Source organism: Oryx dammah, unplaced genomic scaffold, assembly GCF_014754425.2.
Source record: "Oryx dammah isolate SB20612 unplaced genomic scaffold, SCBI_Odam_1.1 HiC_scaffold_26, whole genome shotgun sequence".
Taxonomy (NCBI): domain Eukaryota; kingdom Metazoa; phylum Chordata; class Mammalia; order Artiodactyla; family Bovidae; genus Oryx; species Oryx dammah.
This window is the reverse complement of record NW_024070210.1, coordinates 51543235-51561108: the sequence shown is the minus strand read 5'-3', so window position 1 is coordinate 51561108 and position 17874 is coordinate 51543235. Positions and strand designations below refer to the sequence as shown.

The 17874-nt window shown below is 42.9% G+C and overlaps 1 protein-coding gene across 1 annotated transcript in view; it reads left to right on the top strand.

The window, feature by feature from the left end:
- The window catches only part of MYO1E (myosin IE), a 215323-nt gene that overhangs the window by 133804 nt on the left and 63645 nt on the right, over positions 1-17874 (top strand). The window contains exons 7-12 of the mRNA XM_040226636.1: positions 2557-2688; positions 5780-5914; positions 7830-7962; positions 13296-13492; positions 16909-16989; positions 17282-17368. Of these exons, the coding sequence (XP_040082570.1) occupies positions 2557-2688; positions 5780-5914; positions 7830-7962; positions 13296-13492; positions 16909-16989; positions 17282-17368 (765 nt within the window). The remainder of the gene's footprint in view (positions 1-2556; positions 2689-5779; positions 5915-7829; positions 7963-13295; positions 13493-16908; positions 16990-17281; positions 17369-17874) is intronic.

Below are 17874 nucleotides of genomic sequence, written 5' to 3'. Positions count from 1 at the left end.
AGCAGCGCATGCAGCGGTGATGATAACAGGAGAGCAGCGCATGCAGCAGTGATGACAGGAGAGCAGCGCATGCAGCGGTGGTGATAACAGGAGAGCAGCACACGCAGTGGTGACGATGACAGGAGAGCGGTGCATGCAGCGGTGATGACAGAGCAGCGCATGCAGCGGTGATGACAGGAGAGAAGCACATGCAGCGGTGATGATGACAGGAGAGCAGCACATGCAGTGGTGATAACAGGAGAGCAGCACACGCAGCGGTGACGATGACAGGAGAGCAGCACATGCAGCGGTGGTGCTGACAGGAGAGCAGCGCATGCAGCAGTGATGACAGGAGAGCAGCACACGCAGCGGTGACGATGACAAGAGAGCGGTGCATGCAGCGGTGATGACAGAGCAGCGCATGCAGCGGTGATGACAGGAGAGCAGCGCATGCAGCGGTGGTGCTGACAGGAGAGCAGCGCATGTAGCAGTGATGACAGGAGAGCAGCGCATGCAGCGGTGATGACAGGAGAGCAGCGCATGCAGCGGTGGTGCTGACAGGAGAGCAGCGCATGTGGCAGTGATGACAGGAGAGCAGCGCATGCAGCGGTGATAACAGCAGTGCATGCAGCAGTGATGACAGGAGAGCAGCGCATGCAGCGGTGATGATGACAGGAGAGCAGCGCATGCAGCGGTGATGATAACAGGAGAGCAGCACACGCAGCGGTGACGATGACAGGAGAGAGGCGCATGCAGCGGTGACGATGACAGGAGAGCAGCGCATGTAGCGGTGATGACAGGAGAGCAGCGCATGCAGCGGTGATAACAGCAGCGCGTGCAGCAGTGATGACAGGAGAGCAGCGCATGCAGTGGTGATAACAGAAGAGCAGCACACGCAGCGGTGACGATGACAGGAGAGCGGCACATGCAGCGGTGATGACAGGAGAGCAGCACATGCAGCAGTGATAACAGGAGAGCAGCGCATGCAGCGGTGATAACAGAGCAGCGCATGCAGCGGTGATGACAGGAGAGCAGCACATGCAGCGGTGGCGATCCAGCACAGTCAGAAACACAAGCCAGCCAGGCCTCTCACAGCTACTTGTGTCTGGGTGCCAGTCCCTAGCAGCTGCTTTACTTCCCTGGAATGGCGTCGGGCAGTATTTCTTAGAGGCTCCCAGGATCTTTCTAGTGGGCAGCCAAGGTTGTGAACTGTTAACAAAAGGACTTGAGAGTTTGCCGTTGACCAAATCTGCCCTTCGTGGCTTTGACATCCTGTTTTGTTTCATCCCTCTCCCTAGATTGATAGGGAATGGGGTGGTGTGGTGGGGTCGGACGCAAATGGACACTGAATTATTCCCTGCAGAACATGCCCAAAGGGAAGGATGGAGAAGGATGGCCACGGAAGGAAGCACGAGGGGTCTTGTTGAGCAGGCTTTGTCGTGAGCCATTGTGGTTCGGGAGAGCAGTCGTTTGTGGTCCTCTATGTCTGCTGCTTCGGGATGTTTGTCTTGGGGTTTATTTTTGGGAGAGGGAGAGGAAAGAGTCAGCAGATTAAGACAAATAGACAATTAGACTGTGGCTTTCTTTTGTAGCTTTTTTGATACCCAGAATCGACATTAACTTAGCAGGAACATAGCAGTACTAGGTGCTATCCACAGGAGGAAAGACACGCAGTGTGTTTTTCTTCTCCTTAGTGAGTTAATGGTTCTGGTTGGAGACTTGTGGCTTGGCAGGCTTCATCCCTGAGATGGTGGACTTCATCAGCATACACATTTAAAAAATATTAAATGCGAAGGCAGTTAGGCTGGGCATGCTCTCCAGTCTGACCCTAGGTCATACCACTCCCTAAAACCCACATTCTCATCTTTTTCTTCATTTAAATTTACACTCCTGGACCCTTCTGAGGACTGAAGAGAAACTAAATTGTAGTTTTAAAAAAATTATTTACTTAACGAATCTGGACACCTTTTCAGCTACAGTCCAGGGTTTTGTTCTCTTTTGTTCCCTATTAGCAGTCATTTAAAAGGAAATGTTAACAAGAACAACAGTGACAAAAATCCCCACACCCACAGGTAGCTGGAAAGAATTTTTTAAAGTATTTTTATTTCGTGTTAGCATATTAGATGCTCCTGGGATAAAAAGAAATTGCTTTTGCTCAAAGCCATGAAAATAAGTCTCTTAGAGGGAAAATTTGATTCCTTTGAAAGAGGCTGGCAAAGTTCACTCTTGTTAGATCAAGGGGACCATGTGATTTTTCTGTCCTATTCTTTACAGCTTCTGGTTTAGCAGACTAGCACCTACTAAGGGAAAAGAGGAAGGAATATAGTGAGTGTGTCCATATTTAGTTGGGTTAGAATGAGAGATTCTCTCTTTCAGTACAGAATTGTATGATTGGACAAAGGCACAGGTTATTGTTTGATAGGAAACGGTGAGGAAGTCTAGACCAGAACTGGGAATAAGTCAGAACATATCTTTCATTAATGAATTTCCTTGAATTATATACTGTATCCCAAGCCTGTTTGGAACATCATGTTTTTGTTCACCAACCATTAAAGGAAGTCCCTAATTTTCTTGCAGGGAAAATACTTTGAAATCCAGTTCAGTCCAGGTGGGGAACCAGATGGTGGAAAGATCTCTAACTTCCTTCTGGAAAAATCTCGAGTGGTGATGAGGAACCCTGGCGAGAGGAGTTTTCACATATTTTACCAGGTTTTCCTTTATATTATTTCTTTCCTACTTCTCTATTCCTTCTCCACATTTAAAATGTTCTTCTCTTGGTCCTCAGGTCCTCAGGTCGAGATAGTCTAGTCTGGCCAGCCCTTGAGTCTTTATTAACGTAGGATGTGCAAGTCATGTGCGAAAGAACTGTGAGGATGCCCTTACTTGCAGGCAGAATAAGGTCTAGCTGGGGTGAGAAGACAACAATTTCCCTAAAGTAAAATAGTCAATAAAGTGTTGACACACTTCAGAACAAAAGTAGGGATGTTTGATTCTTGGCTAAATAGGATATCACGAGGGGAGATATAGCTGGGACAATAAGGAGAGCTTTTAAGGGGGCACAAGATGGTGTGGAGGAGAGGTTGACTCAGGTCGAGTCAGATGGTCTGAACAAAGCAAGGAGGGAGGGATGAGGAGGTGGGGAGGGGACAGGTAAGCTAATGAATGAGCCAGGCTCCAGCCAGATTGCAAGGGTAGGGGTCTCCAAAAGGTGAACTGTGGGAAGAAAGACTTGAAAAAAGACTTGAGGCATTTCTTGCCAGGTCAGAAAGTTTTGGCTCAGACTCTCGGAAGCCATGGAGAGTTTAGTGTTAGAGCAGTCGGCCGGATGCTTTTAAATTATGTTCCAGGCTTCAGCAATCATTTGTTTCAACTATTTTTTAAATGTTTTTTTTTAATGATGATTGATTTTTATTGGAATATAATTGTTTTGAATGTTTTTTAAGTATTTGAAAGTATAATGATACCATAAACAATTTTTTTAATGTATGGATTTTTGTATTAGTACTTCAGATACTGGGGACCTACACTAGATTTTCTTTGAAGAATTGGCTGCAACTGTTAGTTTTTTGGTTTTTATTTTAATTTTTTGTTAGAGTTTGATGATTATTCAGTTTGAAGGAAGTTAAGCTATATTGATTGCTTCCATTTCAGTCTTTTCAGTTCCATAAACATGTTAGGTGGTGGCAAACATTTCTTCTGGTTAGAATCTATTGGTTTAAAATATCTATAAATGACCAAAAACTTCTGTCAATTCAGTAATGCTTTTAATTGTATTAATCAAAGCACCATGTACAGGTGTTTGAAAAGTAATTTCATGTATTACACACACTATATTATTTATTGAGCACTGGACAGAAGTTCATAATTATTTCCTGGATGCTGTACTATAAATGCCAGCCCTACCCCCCTTCAGAATCCTCTGCCCACAAGCTGGAAAACCCCAGCCTGGAGACTGGGGAAGTGATGAGTTCAGGGTAAGACAGAGTTTAAGATTCTGACATAAAAGTGATAGTCGAAGCTGTGAAATAGGTAAGACTTCTGTGGGAGTGAATGTGGAGGGAAAAACCATGCCCATTTAGGACGTGGGGACCTGGAGACCACCTGTGGGATGAGGGAGGCATTGAGGAGCCAGGAAAGTAGTCAGAGATCCTGCAGTGTCACCGAAGCCAGGGGAAGCTTTGGGGGTGCAGGGCAGGATCACATATTCAGAGCTTTGGGGGGAGGGATGAGGCAAGGGCCTGGGGACCAAGCAAGGCCTGGTGGCTGCAGCCACTGCAAAGCAGCCATGAGGCCTGTTCCATCAGCATGGTGACAGGGAGGAAGAAACCAGATGAGGAAGGAGAGGAAGGGGACTCTGTAGACTGAAGGATTTCAGAGTCAAGGAAAAGCTTCTAAAGAAGACAAAGAAGCACGTGACTGTAGGCTGGAGAGAAAAAAAGGGATGTTTGAACGTTCAGGTGAAGGGAGTACATGATGTGGGTAGGGAGAAGACTGAGACAGAGATGGGAGAAGTTCTTCCTTAGCAAAAACAAAACCAAATCAAAAGAAAAAGGAAGAGAATGGCACAAAAAGATTTTAAGGAGATGGGGGGGAAACTAAGGGAACTTGATGTAATAGGATGACCAAGAACTTGTCCATAAAGGAGATGAGGTTCCCTGTTTTAAGGGTGTGAAGCTGGGATGACAGGAGGAACTAAACCAAGATGAAGAAGTGTGGCTGAGGGTGGGGGCCAGTGGGGGCTGGCGCTGGCCTGCATGGCCTATGTGCATTTCTTCCTTCAGTGACGTTTCTTGGTAGTTTGAAATCAGTTGTGGTAGGAGTATTTACACCACCAAAGTTAGCAATTGCTACACATTCATTCTCCACCCCCACCTCAAGAATGGATTGTTGAGGACTTCCCTGGGGGTCCAGTGGTAAAGAATGCACGTGCCAATGCGGGGAACACAGGTTTGATCCCTGGTCCAGGAGGATTCCCCATGCTGTGGGGCAGCTAAGCCCGTGGTGCCACAAACACTGAGCCCATGCTCTGCAACAAGAGACGTCACCACAATGAGAAGCCCAGGCACCACAAACAAATAGTAGGTCTGCACTTGCTGCACCTGGAGAAACGCACATAGCATAGCCAGAAAGAGAGAGAGAAAATGGATTGGTGAACATTTTCTCGCACACCTATAGGGCCCTTGCTCAGAACTAAGGTAGATACCAGAGACAGAACAGAAAGCCAAGGGACAGGACACCAGCATGGGGGCCCTGAGGCTGTACTTGAATATGCACCGTGCTGGAGAAGCATGGAGAGTCCAGCTGCCCTTTACAAAGGCTTGTGCATTGACTCACATGGTTGTACAGCAAAAGCTGACACAAGGTTGTGAAACAAATATACTCCGATTAAGAAAATAAAAAATAAGAGTTTGACTCCACCAAAAATAAAAACAAGAGCCATGTGCAAGTTGAGCAGGAACAAAGTGGTGATAATCTGGCTTGCTCTCCACTGTTCCAAGGGATTTCACCAGGGTAACTGTGCAGTTCAGTGTGTCAGATAAGGGAAAATTCTCAGCCCTTGCAGGTCTAATCAGAGTTAAGAACTAGAATTTGCAGAGATGATTTGGGGCTACTACACAGAGAGCAGATATTCTGAAGCCCCTTCGTATTTTTGAGGCCAGGAGCATCCATCCATTTAGGGAGCAGGGGTAGAAGGTCTAATCGCCTGACTCCAGGGGTGGTGGGTGGTAGTGGGACCCGTGTGGTACCTTTGCCTGACCCATGGGCTCCACCACACACATGCCACTTTCTCTTGCTGCAGCTTATCGAGGGCGCCTCCCCAGAGCAGAAGCATGGCCTGGGCATCACCACCATGGACTATTATTACTACCTGAGCCTCTCGGGGTCTTACAAGGTGGACGGCATTGATGACAAGAAGGAGTTTCAGGAAACCCTGGTAAGTGCTGGTGCAGGCCGGGCACAATCTGACATCTAGAGCAGGCATTGTCTATGGCAGAAAGGGCAGGGGAGATGAACAAAGCCAAGAGCAACCTGAAACATCACCTCTTTTTGCTGGAAGCACTCCATTTCTTAAAACACACGTGTAAACACCCTTAAATAGCCATCGGCCCAGTTGCCAGAGGACCACTTAATGATTAAACATGGGTAATAAAAAAGTTCATCATTACCCCTCTCTAGGTATTCTGATTCACATAAAAAGTATTTTCAACAATGTATTTACCATACCTGTTTGCCAAAAGCTACGCAGTTGTTGAGCTGTTTCCTTACAAAAACAAACCAAAAATTATGATCTTAATCAGGTTTAGAGGGACTTCCCTTGTGGTCCAGTGGCTAAAACTCCAGGCACCCAATGCAGGGAGCCCAGGTTCAATCCCTGGTCAGGGAACTACATCCCACACACCACAACTAAGACCTGATACAGCCAAATAAATATTGAAAAAAAAATCAGGTTTAGAAATCTTAGAACACCTTCAGTCTCATCTCCACCTCAGTATTTACAGGTCAGAGGGCAAGCCTTACTCCATTCTTTTCACATTTTGTGTGCGTTATGGTACACACTGTGAATTCAGGTATATTATTGAGGGTTCGCATCCTTGGGGAAACAACTTACTAACTCAATCAATCTAGAACTTTCTAGAGACTTCCCTGGTGGTCCAGTGGTTAAGACTCCATGCTTCCACTGCAGGGGGCACATGTTTAAAACCTGGTCAGGGAACAAAGAGCCCACATGCCATGTGGTGCTGCCAAAAGAAATTTTAAAAGTAAAAAATAGAACCTTCTAGAGGTGGACTATTCACCTATTTAGCCTCAAGGAACTGCATCACCACTGCCCTTTAAGTCAGGTACTAGGCCTGGCTCCTCCCTCAGCCTGGATCCAAAACCAAGTGGGAAAACTGAATGGGCAATTGGAGGTACAGTTTCAGGTGGCAGGGGGGCTGACATTTGTGCTTGAAAGGGGCAGACTGTGTCCCAGGTATGAGGAAAGAAGGTGGCATCACGTGGCCTCAGCGGAGGTGGGAGAAAGCGTGCAGACAGGCCTGCAGCTGTCTTAGAAAAGAGCCCCTTAAAGTATGGGTATCTAAGACTCAGGCCTTTGATCTCCTTTCATTTGAGTTTAGTGGATCTCAGAAACAAAGCTCTTCTAATGATGCTTTTATTTGGTTTTCCTGGAATTTTTCAAGATCCTTTTGCAAGTACAATTTATTCTCAGCCCTCCCAATGAAGAGAAGAATCTGAGAGTTTGGAGTGGCTGGAAAGCAGACTGGTGCCCTTAGAGGGAGAAGGTGGCAAGAAGGAGAAAATTAAGAGACAAGAACAGACTTGTTGACTGGGCAACTGCCTCTGCATCTGAATATCTTTCCTCCAGAGCCTTCTCGCATGTATTTCTAGACGATTACATGTCCACATTGGGCAGGTTATTTATTGGGCTCCCCTGGTGGCTGTGATAAAGAATCTGCCTGCAATGCAGAAGACGTGGGTTCAATCCCTGGGTCGGGAAGATCCCCTGGAGAAGGAAATGGCAACCCACTCCAGTATTCCTGCCTAGAGAATCCCAGGGACTGAGGAGCCTGGTGGGTTACAGTCCATGGAGTCACAGAAGAGTTGGGCATGACTGAATGACCAAACCACAAAAAAGAAATTTCAAGACTGAACTGCCTTTCCAGCACCGTATTGAGACTTGAATGTGTGAAGGGCATTGGTCAGTGAAAATGTCTTATGGTGACTTCCAGCTGCCGTCGTGGACTAAGCCTTGTGTAACTGCACAACCCCATCCAAGCTTTGGTTTCTTTCTGATGTGCTTCCATAGCTAGTGACCGACTTGTCTGGGTCGTTTCTGTCCCCTCTTCCAGCACGCCATGAACGTGATTGGGATCTTTGCGGAGGAGCAGGCGCTGGTGCTACAGATAGTGGCGGGGATTCTCCACCTGGGAAACATCAGCTTCAAGGAAGTTGGCAATTACGCGGCCGTGGAGAGTGAAGAGTGTGAGTGGTTTGGGCACACGGTTGCCAAATGAGGGGATACAGTGTTTAGTTCCGATCAGAAGAACTCACCACTTTCCTATGCTTTGGGTTTTTGGGGAAGAGAGGCTGAGGAGACTGGCAAGTCTTGCTGTGGCAGAACTGAAAGGCCTCGTGAGAGTCTGTGCCTCTTCTGTGTGCCCACACTAGGGACCGCTGAGGAAGCTGTTCTGGTTTCTCTTTAACCTTGCGGAAACCTGGCAGAATTTTACATGGAGGTTTAAAAATCAAGCTATACTTTAATGAGAATTAGAATTGTCTCCTACTAAAAATCTTTTCTGTAACTGATCTTTAGGGTTGATATTCACCTGAAGTTTCTCTCAGGATGTAAGTAAATATGGATAGCTAACAGGTTTGTAAGTTGCCCCATGGGTTGGATTAGATTGGGTTTCTGAAAACAAGGGGGGGAAAATGGACACTGTTGTATTGATCTTGCTGAGGATGTCTTTAATGGCCCCTCTGTAGCAGTCAGAAGACCTAAATGATCGCTTTTACCCTTTGAGAAGGAATCAGGCGCGCTACTGGTTCTGTGTACACCGCTGTGCTACAGCCACTGTGGCGTGTGACTTTAGCCTCTTTGTCATCGGTCAGCTTTCCAGGCTGCTCTCAGAACCCACACATCCTTCAACCACCCAGGAAGATGTTTCTTCCTTTCTCAGCATTCTTCCAAGATGATAAATTTAGATGCCCAGTAATAAATAGTATCCTACTCATTGCTGACAGTGCAGGGAGGCTCTTTCCATTCCAAATAAGGTTCTTTTTTATATTTTTGTTCTCTTTGGTGATAAAAGAGGGAAGTTCTGCTAACTTTAGATGTCTCTCTGATAAGGAGAAACATGAATTGTGTTTACCAGGGAAGGGAGTGTGGTGGAAAACAATAAAGGCACAGGGTATCCATGAAGTCTAGAAGCACAACCCAAGAATAATAACTATGTTTTCATACTTTATGTGCTTTATCCTTCACATTTAACAAATGCATGTATGTGTCCAGGAGGGTCATGAACACTTGCCTTTCAACACCGACCTTTCCGATTTCTTGACTGTTTCTATAGACGTACACTGGAATTCTGTTGCTTTCTTAAATAGTACAATCCTTTACTGACCCTTTAGGCTGGAGGAAAAGGTCATGGCTTTGACACAGCAAGTATTTTCCTGGATGCTTGAGCCAAGAAGCCTCCTCAGCCAACTGGATAAAACCCAGGATTGGCAACTGCCATGAGATCCTCTGATTGAAAGTGGTGTGGGGCTGTCTCCATCAGAGAAGGGCTATTCTTGAAGCCAAAGAGCTTGAACAGAGAAATAGGTCCTCCTCCCAGTCGTGTTGTTTTCTTCCAGTTGGTAATACCTAATCATGGTCAGGGCAGTACATGATCACAGTTCTCGCATCTACCCATTTGCTAGTCAGAGTCTGCCTTCAGTGCGGGACACCTGGCTTCAATCCCTGGGTTGGGAAGATCCCCTGGAGAAGGGAAAGGCTACCCACTCCAGTATTCTGGCCTGGAGAATTCCATGGACTAGGTAGTCTATGGGGTCGAAAAGAGTCGGACACGACTGAACGAATTTCACGTTCACTATTCCCCTCTGTAGTAGGAACCACTGTTTCCAATCTCTTGTATTCCTTTCAGGGGAATACTGTGTTCCTAAGAAACTATTCATATCTCTTCTTTTTTTCCCTACTATTCTACATTAGTGGGAGTTTATAACACGCTCTGTGATTTTTCATTCCACGTTGTATCTTGGAGATTATTCTATAGCAATTCACTAAGAAGCTTCATTAAAAAAAATTTTTTTTTTTGCTTTATAGTTGATTTACAATGTGTTAGTTTCAAGTGTACCACAAAGTGAATCAGGTCTGCATATACACGTGTCCACTCTTTTTTAGATTCTTTTCCTATATACGTCATTACAGAGTAGAGTTCCCGGTGCTACACAGTAGGTTCTGATTGGTTCTGTTCCCTGGGTAGTAGTGTGTATATGTCCATCCCAGTCTCCCAGTTTATCTCACCCCCTCTCTTATTGCCTGGTGACCATAAGTTTGTCCTCTGTATCTGTAACTCTGGTTCTAATTTTGTAATTTGTACCCTTTTTTTAAGATTCCATATATAAGCAATATCATATATTTGTCTTTCTCTGGCTGACTTATTTCACACTGTATGACAATATCCAGGTCCATCCACATTGCTGAAAATGAGGAAACCCCATCCTTCTCAAAGCTGCATTAGCATTCTACTGCCTGACTGTACTTTAGTTTATTGAGCCAATCATCTGTTGATGGACATAAAGATGGTTTCCTGTTAGTCTTCCAATTACTTAAAGTGGATAACCTGGTTTGTGTTTTTCTCATATTTGACTTTAATACATGGAATGCATTTATAGGGGGAAGGCTTAGCCAATGTTTTTATAAAGGAAGAAAGCAGACTTTTCTTAGCTATTGTATTGTAGAAAAAAAAATTGTTGAGACTTTCATCACAACTGGTCTACTAAAGCAGAATATTAAATGCAAATTAGCTTAAGAACTTTGTTGAAGGAAATAAAAATACTACTTAAGTAACCACAGGAGTAAAGTGACAGTGCCCCTTCTTTGTCTTGTTATTAGTGGGTTAGAAAGCATAGAACCTCAACACCCAAGATTGATAAACCACATTTACTTTGCCATTTCTTTTAAATTTGTAACAGGGAGTTTTGTTTTGTTACATCTTTTTGGTTTCTCTATATTCCCTATGCTTAAATGGAAAAATTCAATCCAACTTTGCTTTACACTTGAATGCAGTAGTAGAAATCTATCCTCATTATCAAAATGTGCTAAAACATTCTTTCTAGTGGGTTCTTTTATGCCCTGCATAATTCTGTTTAATTCTACCAGAGTTACGTCAGCATTTTTAAAATTAATCAGTGCTTTCTCCTTGCTCTCTCCTTCCCAACCCATTCCCCCAGCCTCTGAACTTCCAAACTGCCGCTCCTATCCATCCATTCTTGCATACACCTTCATAGAGATTCACAGCTGGAACAAAGTCAATATGAGCAGCCCTACAGTTTTAGCACCAGGGCAACCATTGAAGAAGATACTATACTTGAAAAGCATGGCATGGATTTTTTGGAAAAGCAAGTACTAGATTTCCTCTCTAGACTTCTTAGCTGTTTCCCTAAGCTTGTGACTCAGATTCTTGGCCAAAACTCCCTGCCTTGGTTTTCAAGTGCGTGGGGTCCTTCACTTTTGCCCTCTTCTACTTAAGAGATAGGAGGCCTGGAAGGATATTGTTTCCTTGTCAGTCTTGTCTATTTCATCTCAAGGACCCAAGGACTTATGCCATATTGTTTTGTTTCTTTAGCTGTGGCGTAATGGTAATGCCATAAACATTGCTACCAACCATTTTAACTGCGTCCCTAGTTTAGCATGGTAGGGGGCTTGGGAGAAGCCCATGTTTCACCTACATGCTGTCTGCCTGGTGAGAGTGATCATAACCAACACTGTAGTTTCTCCTTAATGAAGGTCTCCTCGGTGTCAGACACTTTGGTAAGTGTCTTTTGATTCTCACACAAAGCTGCACATGTGATTTACAGGCATCTTCTGTCCTTGTTCTGTGCAAGGTAATGTTCATTTTGGCAGAAGACACATCCAGATTCCTAAACATATGTGTGGTGAAACTAAACTTAAAAGAGACTGGCCATTGGCAAATTAGTGTGTGTAATTTTCTTCACATGCCCTTTGAAAAAGGAAGCCCTCTCCTGTCAGAGCATTTCTGTGGAACAGTCACACAGATAATAAATACTTTGTTCTGGCATTGCCCTTTTTCAAAATGCTTTCACTGACTTAATCTCATTGGAAGGTACATACGGAGAAATGTTAGCCTGTTACATTCCATTGCCATCTGTGAAATTCAAACAGATTATCTTTATTGGGAGCTTTATGATTTTTGAGGATTATCATAAGGTCTTTAATAAAAATCCCTTTATCAGAGAATTTTGGCAAAACTTTATGCAGAAAAAGAGAATTCATATCCAAGTTCAGAATTTTGATTTGTGTTCATAAAAATCTTTCGTTCATACTGGAAAAAATTTCTGAGCATTCTTTCGTGTCCAGGAATCTCATGCTTGTCATTTATTCATATTAGAGTATTTTGACCAAAAAGTCAAGAATACCTGTTTGTATCTCTGGGCCCCCTCTTGATGAGATTCTTGGCTTGAGACAATTTGCTGAGCTGTGAGAACCTCACCTTTTCTATCTGAAGACCACAAGCTGTGCCAACTGCCATGTCTTTAGTATGGGGTGTTTATTCTGTGGTGTGCCTACTACAATCCCCTCCATTGCTTGTACACTGCCCCAGGGCAATCTGGTAACATCTGTCTCTAGAAGCCATCCAGCCCCCTTTGACTCCAGACCAAATATCCCTTACCATTCAATTCCACCATTAAAATTCACCCTAATCCTCTCATCAAATGCCTTGACCTTCATCTCCAGCCAGTGCTCACTTCAGCTGTGTCTCCCCTACCCAGCGTCCTTGCCTTTGCACATCCCACTCCCCTCTCTCCCTCTTCTTTCTTCCTCTGCATTTGTACAAACCCTGTTCAGCCTTTTAGCCCCTCCCCTTCCCCCCAGCAAATCCCACATCTTCCTTGACCACCCCAGCAAACAGTAATATCTCTCTGTCCTAAATCCTCCAGGGCTTTATTGTCTGTCCATGTCATATACTCAGCTTTTGTAGGCTTCTTTATTTGGTAAACTGTCTTTGCCCCATCTAAATTGTCTTCAAGATTTCTTAAGTATTTTATATCCTGTCCTCTGTCTTTAGTACCCCAAAACATGGAAAGCACTCAATAACTATGTGATTTGTTATCATGATAAGTTTGATGATATCAGGTGCTTCAAGCTGGGAATGATGATTCTATGAAAACACTGTACCAAAAAGGAAGAAAAACAGCATTTGGAGCCAAAAAAAATGTTTCTTCATTTAGTTCCTTCCAGGCTGTCTTGCTGCAGACTTGGAAAGATGTCCGTTTTAGGCATTTGGCTGTGATCTCAGTAGGGGGGATTGATTTGCCACCCTTCTTGGATCACTGATTTGTATTATTGAAAGTCTCGGTCGTCATAGGAATTGACTCATGTAATAGAAAAATTGGGAAAAATTAAAGTGGATGGATGTGTGTGAGACTTCTGATACGCCGTCTTCATTACAGTGAAAGATCTTGGAGGCTAATGGTGGTTGGTATCTTGTATGTGTGCACACACATGTCGTGTATTTGTGAGAGGAATTGTTAAAAATCTGAAAACAGTCATGTTTTTGTTTTGTTTTGTATAGTTTTGGCTTTTCCTGCCTATCTCCTGGGGATCAACCAGGACCGGTTGAAAGAAAAGCTCACAAGCCGGCAGATGGACAGCAAGTGGGGAGGCAAGTCAGAGTCTATCCACGTGACCCTCAACGTAGAGCAAGCCTGTTACACCAGGGATGCACTTGCCAAGGCCCTGCATGCCCGGGTCTTTGATTTCTTGGTAGATGTAAGTAAACACAGATTGACATTGTTGGGACTCCATATTCTAATGTCATGTAAAGAGTAAAACATCTCAGAGCTTTGTTTTCACGTTTTGGCTCATTCCTTATGTGATCATCACTTCACTCCTCTGTGTTTTATCCTCACACTGGAACCATTTTTTACTTTTCCACTTTTACTTCTAGTATTGTCCAGCAAAACTCTAATATGGTAACAGCTTCTTGTGGACAAAATACTTAGTAAAGCCAGAACTACAGACCAGAAAAAGAGGAGGGCCACTGTTGTAAATCTTTCAGCTTAAAGGTTTGGAATGTTGTATTTGTCATCTATTGTTATGTTACAAATTAACCCAAAACTTAGTGGCTTAAAATAGTAAGCATTTATTTTTTCACAGTTTCTGTGGGTCAGCTGTTTGGAGGTGACTTAGTTTGGTGGTTCTGACTCAGGGATGAGAGGGCAAAAAGATGCTGATTAGAACTACAAGGCTTGACGAGGGTTGGAGAATCTGGTTCCAAGATGGCGTCTTCATATTGGCAGGATGCCTCAGTTCCTTGCTACATGGGCATCTTTTTTGGAGCTGCTTGAATATCCTCACAACATGGCAATTGATTTCCCCTAGAATGAGTAAGAGAAAGAGCAAGGAAGAAGCTGCAAAGATTTTGATGTCCTAATCTTGGCCTCAGATATTGCCACTCTGTCAGCTTCTGTTCATTAGAAACAAGTCACTAAGGACAGCCTACAGTTAAGAGCAGAGGATTTAATTTCCAATTTTGGGGGGAGAGGAGTGTCAGAGACTTTTTGGATATATTTTTTAAACTACCACAGACTTTTAAAATGATGGTGTAAGCATACAGATATTATATCTAAATATGCATATACATGCATATTTATATATGTATATAACTTATAGATTCTGAAAATTAGTCTCTCAGCACTGTCACTGCCAGTGACAGTCTGTGTTAATCCCTGTAGCTTGTAAATGATTAGAATAATAATAGCAAGCACTTATATAGCACTTAACTATGCCAGATACTGGTCTAAGTCTTTTAGAAAAAGAATAATTCTTACAACTCTGTGACTTAGGTATTATTATCTCTATTAAACATATAAGCTAATTCTGAGGCACAGAGAGGTTCAGGAACTTCCCCAAGGTCATACCACTATTAAGTGATAAACCTAGGAATTAAACCCAGGTAATTTGGCAGATCTCCAGCTATTTCACTCCTCTACCTTTTAATTATTCTAGCCAGAAAGAACCCCATGGGAACCCCAGTCAGGGGACAACAGGCTGGCCATTAGATCCAGAAAGTCTGTGTTTCACTCCAGGCAACATCTATAAGGCTTAAAGTATTGTTGGGTGTGTTTAGGGTTGAGTAGATCAGAGCAGGGTAGGGTAAATATTCTGTGTACTTCTTATGGTTATATTAATGGTAAGATTGCTTAGGAATCCGGTCAGGGTTATACAAAACATTAGTCATGCCTTTAACTTGTCCAGGCCCGTCATTATATTGACAAGGGAATCTTAGCCTCAAGTATTGGTTATTTCACCCAAGGCCATTCAGCAGGAGGGTTGTGTTGAACTGGGATTAAAACCTACATCTCTTGTCTCTGTTCAGTGAACCTTCCAGTGCTGGCCTTCCCACTTTATTTCCTTTCTGTCCTCCCTTGATTGTGTGGTGTAATGGGGCAGATGCCCTGTGTAAGTGATGCTAATTGGAGCTGACGTTTATTAAGCCCTGACTCCTTGCCAGGTGCTGGGCTAAGTGCTGTACACCATTACCTGTTGGCTGATAAAAGATGAATGTCATTTTCTTTGCCTGGAAAACAACTCTGGTACTTAAAAATTCCTCCAGTTATTCTCAATCCCCAGGAATTTTTCTCTTACATTCCTCCCTCCCTGCAGGCCTGACTAACCCCCTCTAACCTATACCCCACCTCCATCATTATCTGTTTCATTGATTACACATCTCTTTTCACAGTGGTCAAGAACACTAGAAACATCATACTACTTAAATTGAATTCCAGACCCTTCCTCTTATCGAGTGTGGTTTTATACATTATGATGTTATCAGTGTCATTAAGAGGATTGTAGCGAGGACTAAATGAAACAAAACTTGGGAAGCCCTTCCCAAAGCCTGGTGAATGTTGAATCCATGTAAAGTTGCTTTTCATTGCCATCACTTTAATACTAACTAATGGCATTACTATCCATAGTTGCCTCTAAGAATAAAGACTGTCTTGTTGACATTCCTGCCATATTATGTTGCTGCTGCTAAGTCGCTTCAGTCGTGTCCAACTCTGTGCGACCCCATAGACGGCAGCCTACCAGGCTCCCCCGTCCCTGGGATTCTCTAGGCAAGAATACTGGAGTGGGTTGCCATTTCCTTCTCCAATGCGTGAAAGTGAAAAGTGAAAGTCAAGTCGCTCAGTCGTGTCCGACTCTTAGCGACCCCATGGACTGCAGCCTACCAGGCTCCTCCATCCATGGGATTTTCCAGGCAATAGTACTGGAGTGGGGTGCCATTGCTTTCTCTGGCCATATTATGTTAGATGATCATTAATTGATTACAGGGCATACCTTGTTTTATTGTGCTTTATAGATACTGTATTTTTTTTTACAAATTGAAGGTTTGTGGCAACTCTGTTGAACAAACCTATCAGTGCCATTTTTCTGACAACATTTGTTCATGTCATGTCTCTGTCACATCTCGGTAATTCTGGCAATATTTCAAACTTTTTCATTATTATATTTGTGATGGTGCTCTGTGATCAGTGATCTTTGATGTTACTACTATGACTTGCTGAAGGCTCGGGTGCTAGCATTTTTTTTTTTACCAATAAAGTAATTTTTAGTTAAAGTATGTACATTTTTTTAATATGTAATGCTACTGAAAAGACTGTACTTAATAAACTACATACAGTGCAGTATAAGCATCTTTTTTATATGCACTGGGAAACAAACAAAGGGTGTGACTCACTTTTTGTGATATTTGCTGTATTGCAGTGGTTTGGAACCAAACCCACGGTATCTTTTATGTATGCCTGTACTGGATGGGGTTAATGGAAAGAATATTTACAAGTTCTGCAATATTGGTTCTTTTTGTGAAACAGGTTTTACTTCACTCATCCAGATGATATTTTCTAATTCTCAAGACTTCCTGAGAAAAACTAGTTCTGCCAGAAATGTATGAAGCAAACTTTCTTTTTCTACCATGCTACTTTTTTTTTTTTTTTTTTAAGATTCTGGTGGTTTTCCCACAAACTTGACATTGCACTGAGGCCTTTTTAAGGGGCAATTCATCTGTCTTCTTGTCTGCTTCTGTTTCCATAGGCAGTAGTATCTGCTTTTCTTATCCCCATGCATGCCCATTATTAATATGAATGTGAAAGGAGTTAATTACCATGCTGGTTACTTTCTTCTAGTCTATTAACAAAGCAATGGAGAAGGACCACCAGGAATACAACATTGGCGTCCTAGACATCTATGGCTTTGAAATATTTCAGGTAAGACCAGCTTGAGTAATTGAAGACAAAGAAGGGTAATGCTTTTTACCTGGCTTGAAAGAAATAATTCTAGGCAATGAAAAAAAAATCATTGTGGCTCACTTTTGCCTTTTTGAGTTCTTCATGTACCTATACTAAATTAGTATCTCCTAAATATAAACCATGCTGTTTCTACTGATGCCGCCAACATTTCCGTTAAGCCTTTTCACTAAATCACTCAAGAAGTGACTTTAAAATGATTTTGCAGAAACAAGTACATAAAAGTAACACTTTGTCTTTTTCTTTTCTTCAGAAAAATGGCTTTGAGCAGTTTTGTATCAATTTTGTTAATGAAAAATTACAGCAGATTTTTATTGAACTCACATTAAAGACAGAACAGGTGAGCAGTCCTCTTCCTTCATCTTGTTCTGTTTCTGATTTGTTTTGAAGGGTATAGATGTCTCTCTTTTGGTAACAGGTTCAGATTATAGTTTTTTTTTAATTAGAAAATGTACTTAATAGAGTCAGGCAGAAAAACCATATGCCACTGTGACATTTTAGTCTGAAGTATAAACACCATCTGCTACATTTTCTTTCTCTGTAAGTAAATGATGCTGTGAAGTTGGACTTATGACTGGTGGTTTTTACTACTCTCTGACTCATTGACCAAGTGCAAATGGAAACCTATTCCAACCCCAATTGCCTATGGCATATACTGTGTTCCAAAGGAAAACTTGGTTTTCTCGGATTTGCTCTGCTCCCAATCTAACATAAAAATAAATGTGTCTTTAACAAAGCTGGTATTTAAATTCTGACTTGAGGTTACTTGCCTTGTTTATACTACCTACTGGAAGTCCAGTGCAAGTTCCCTTTTATTCTGGTGCCTACTGTTTTTTTGATTTCTTA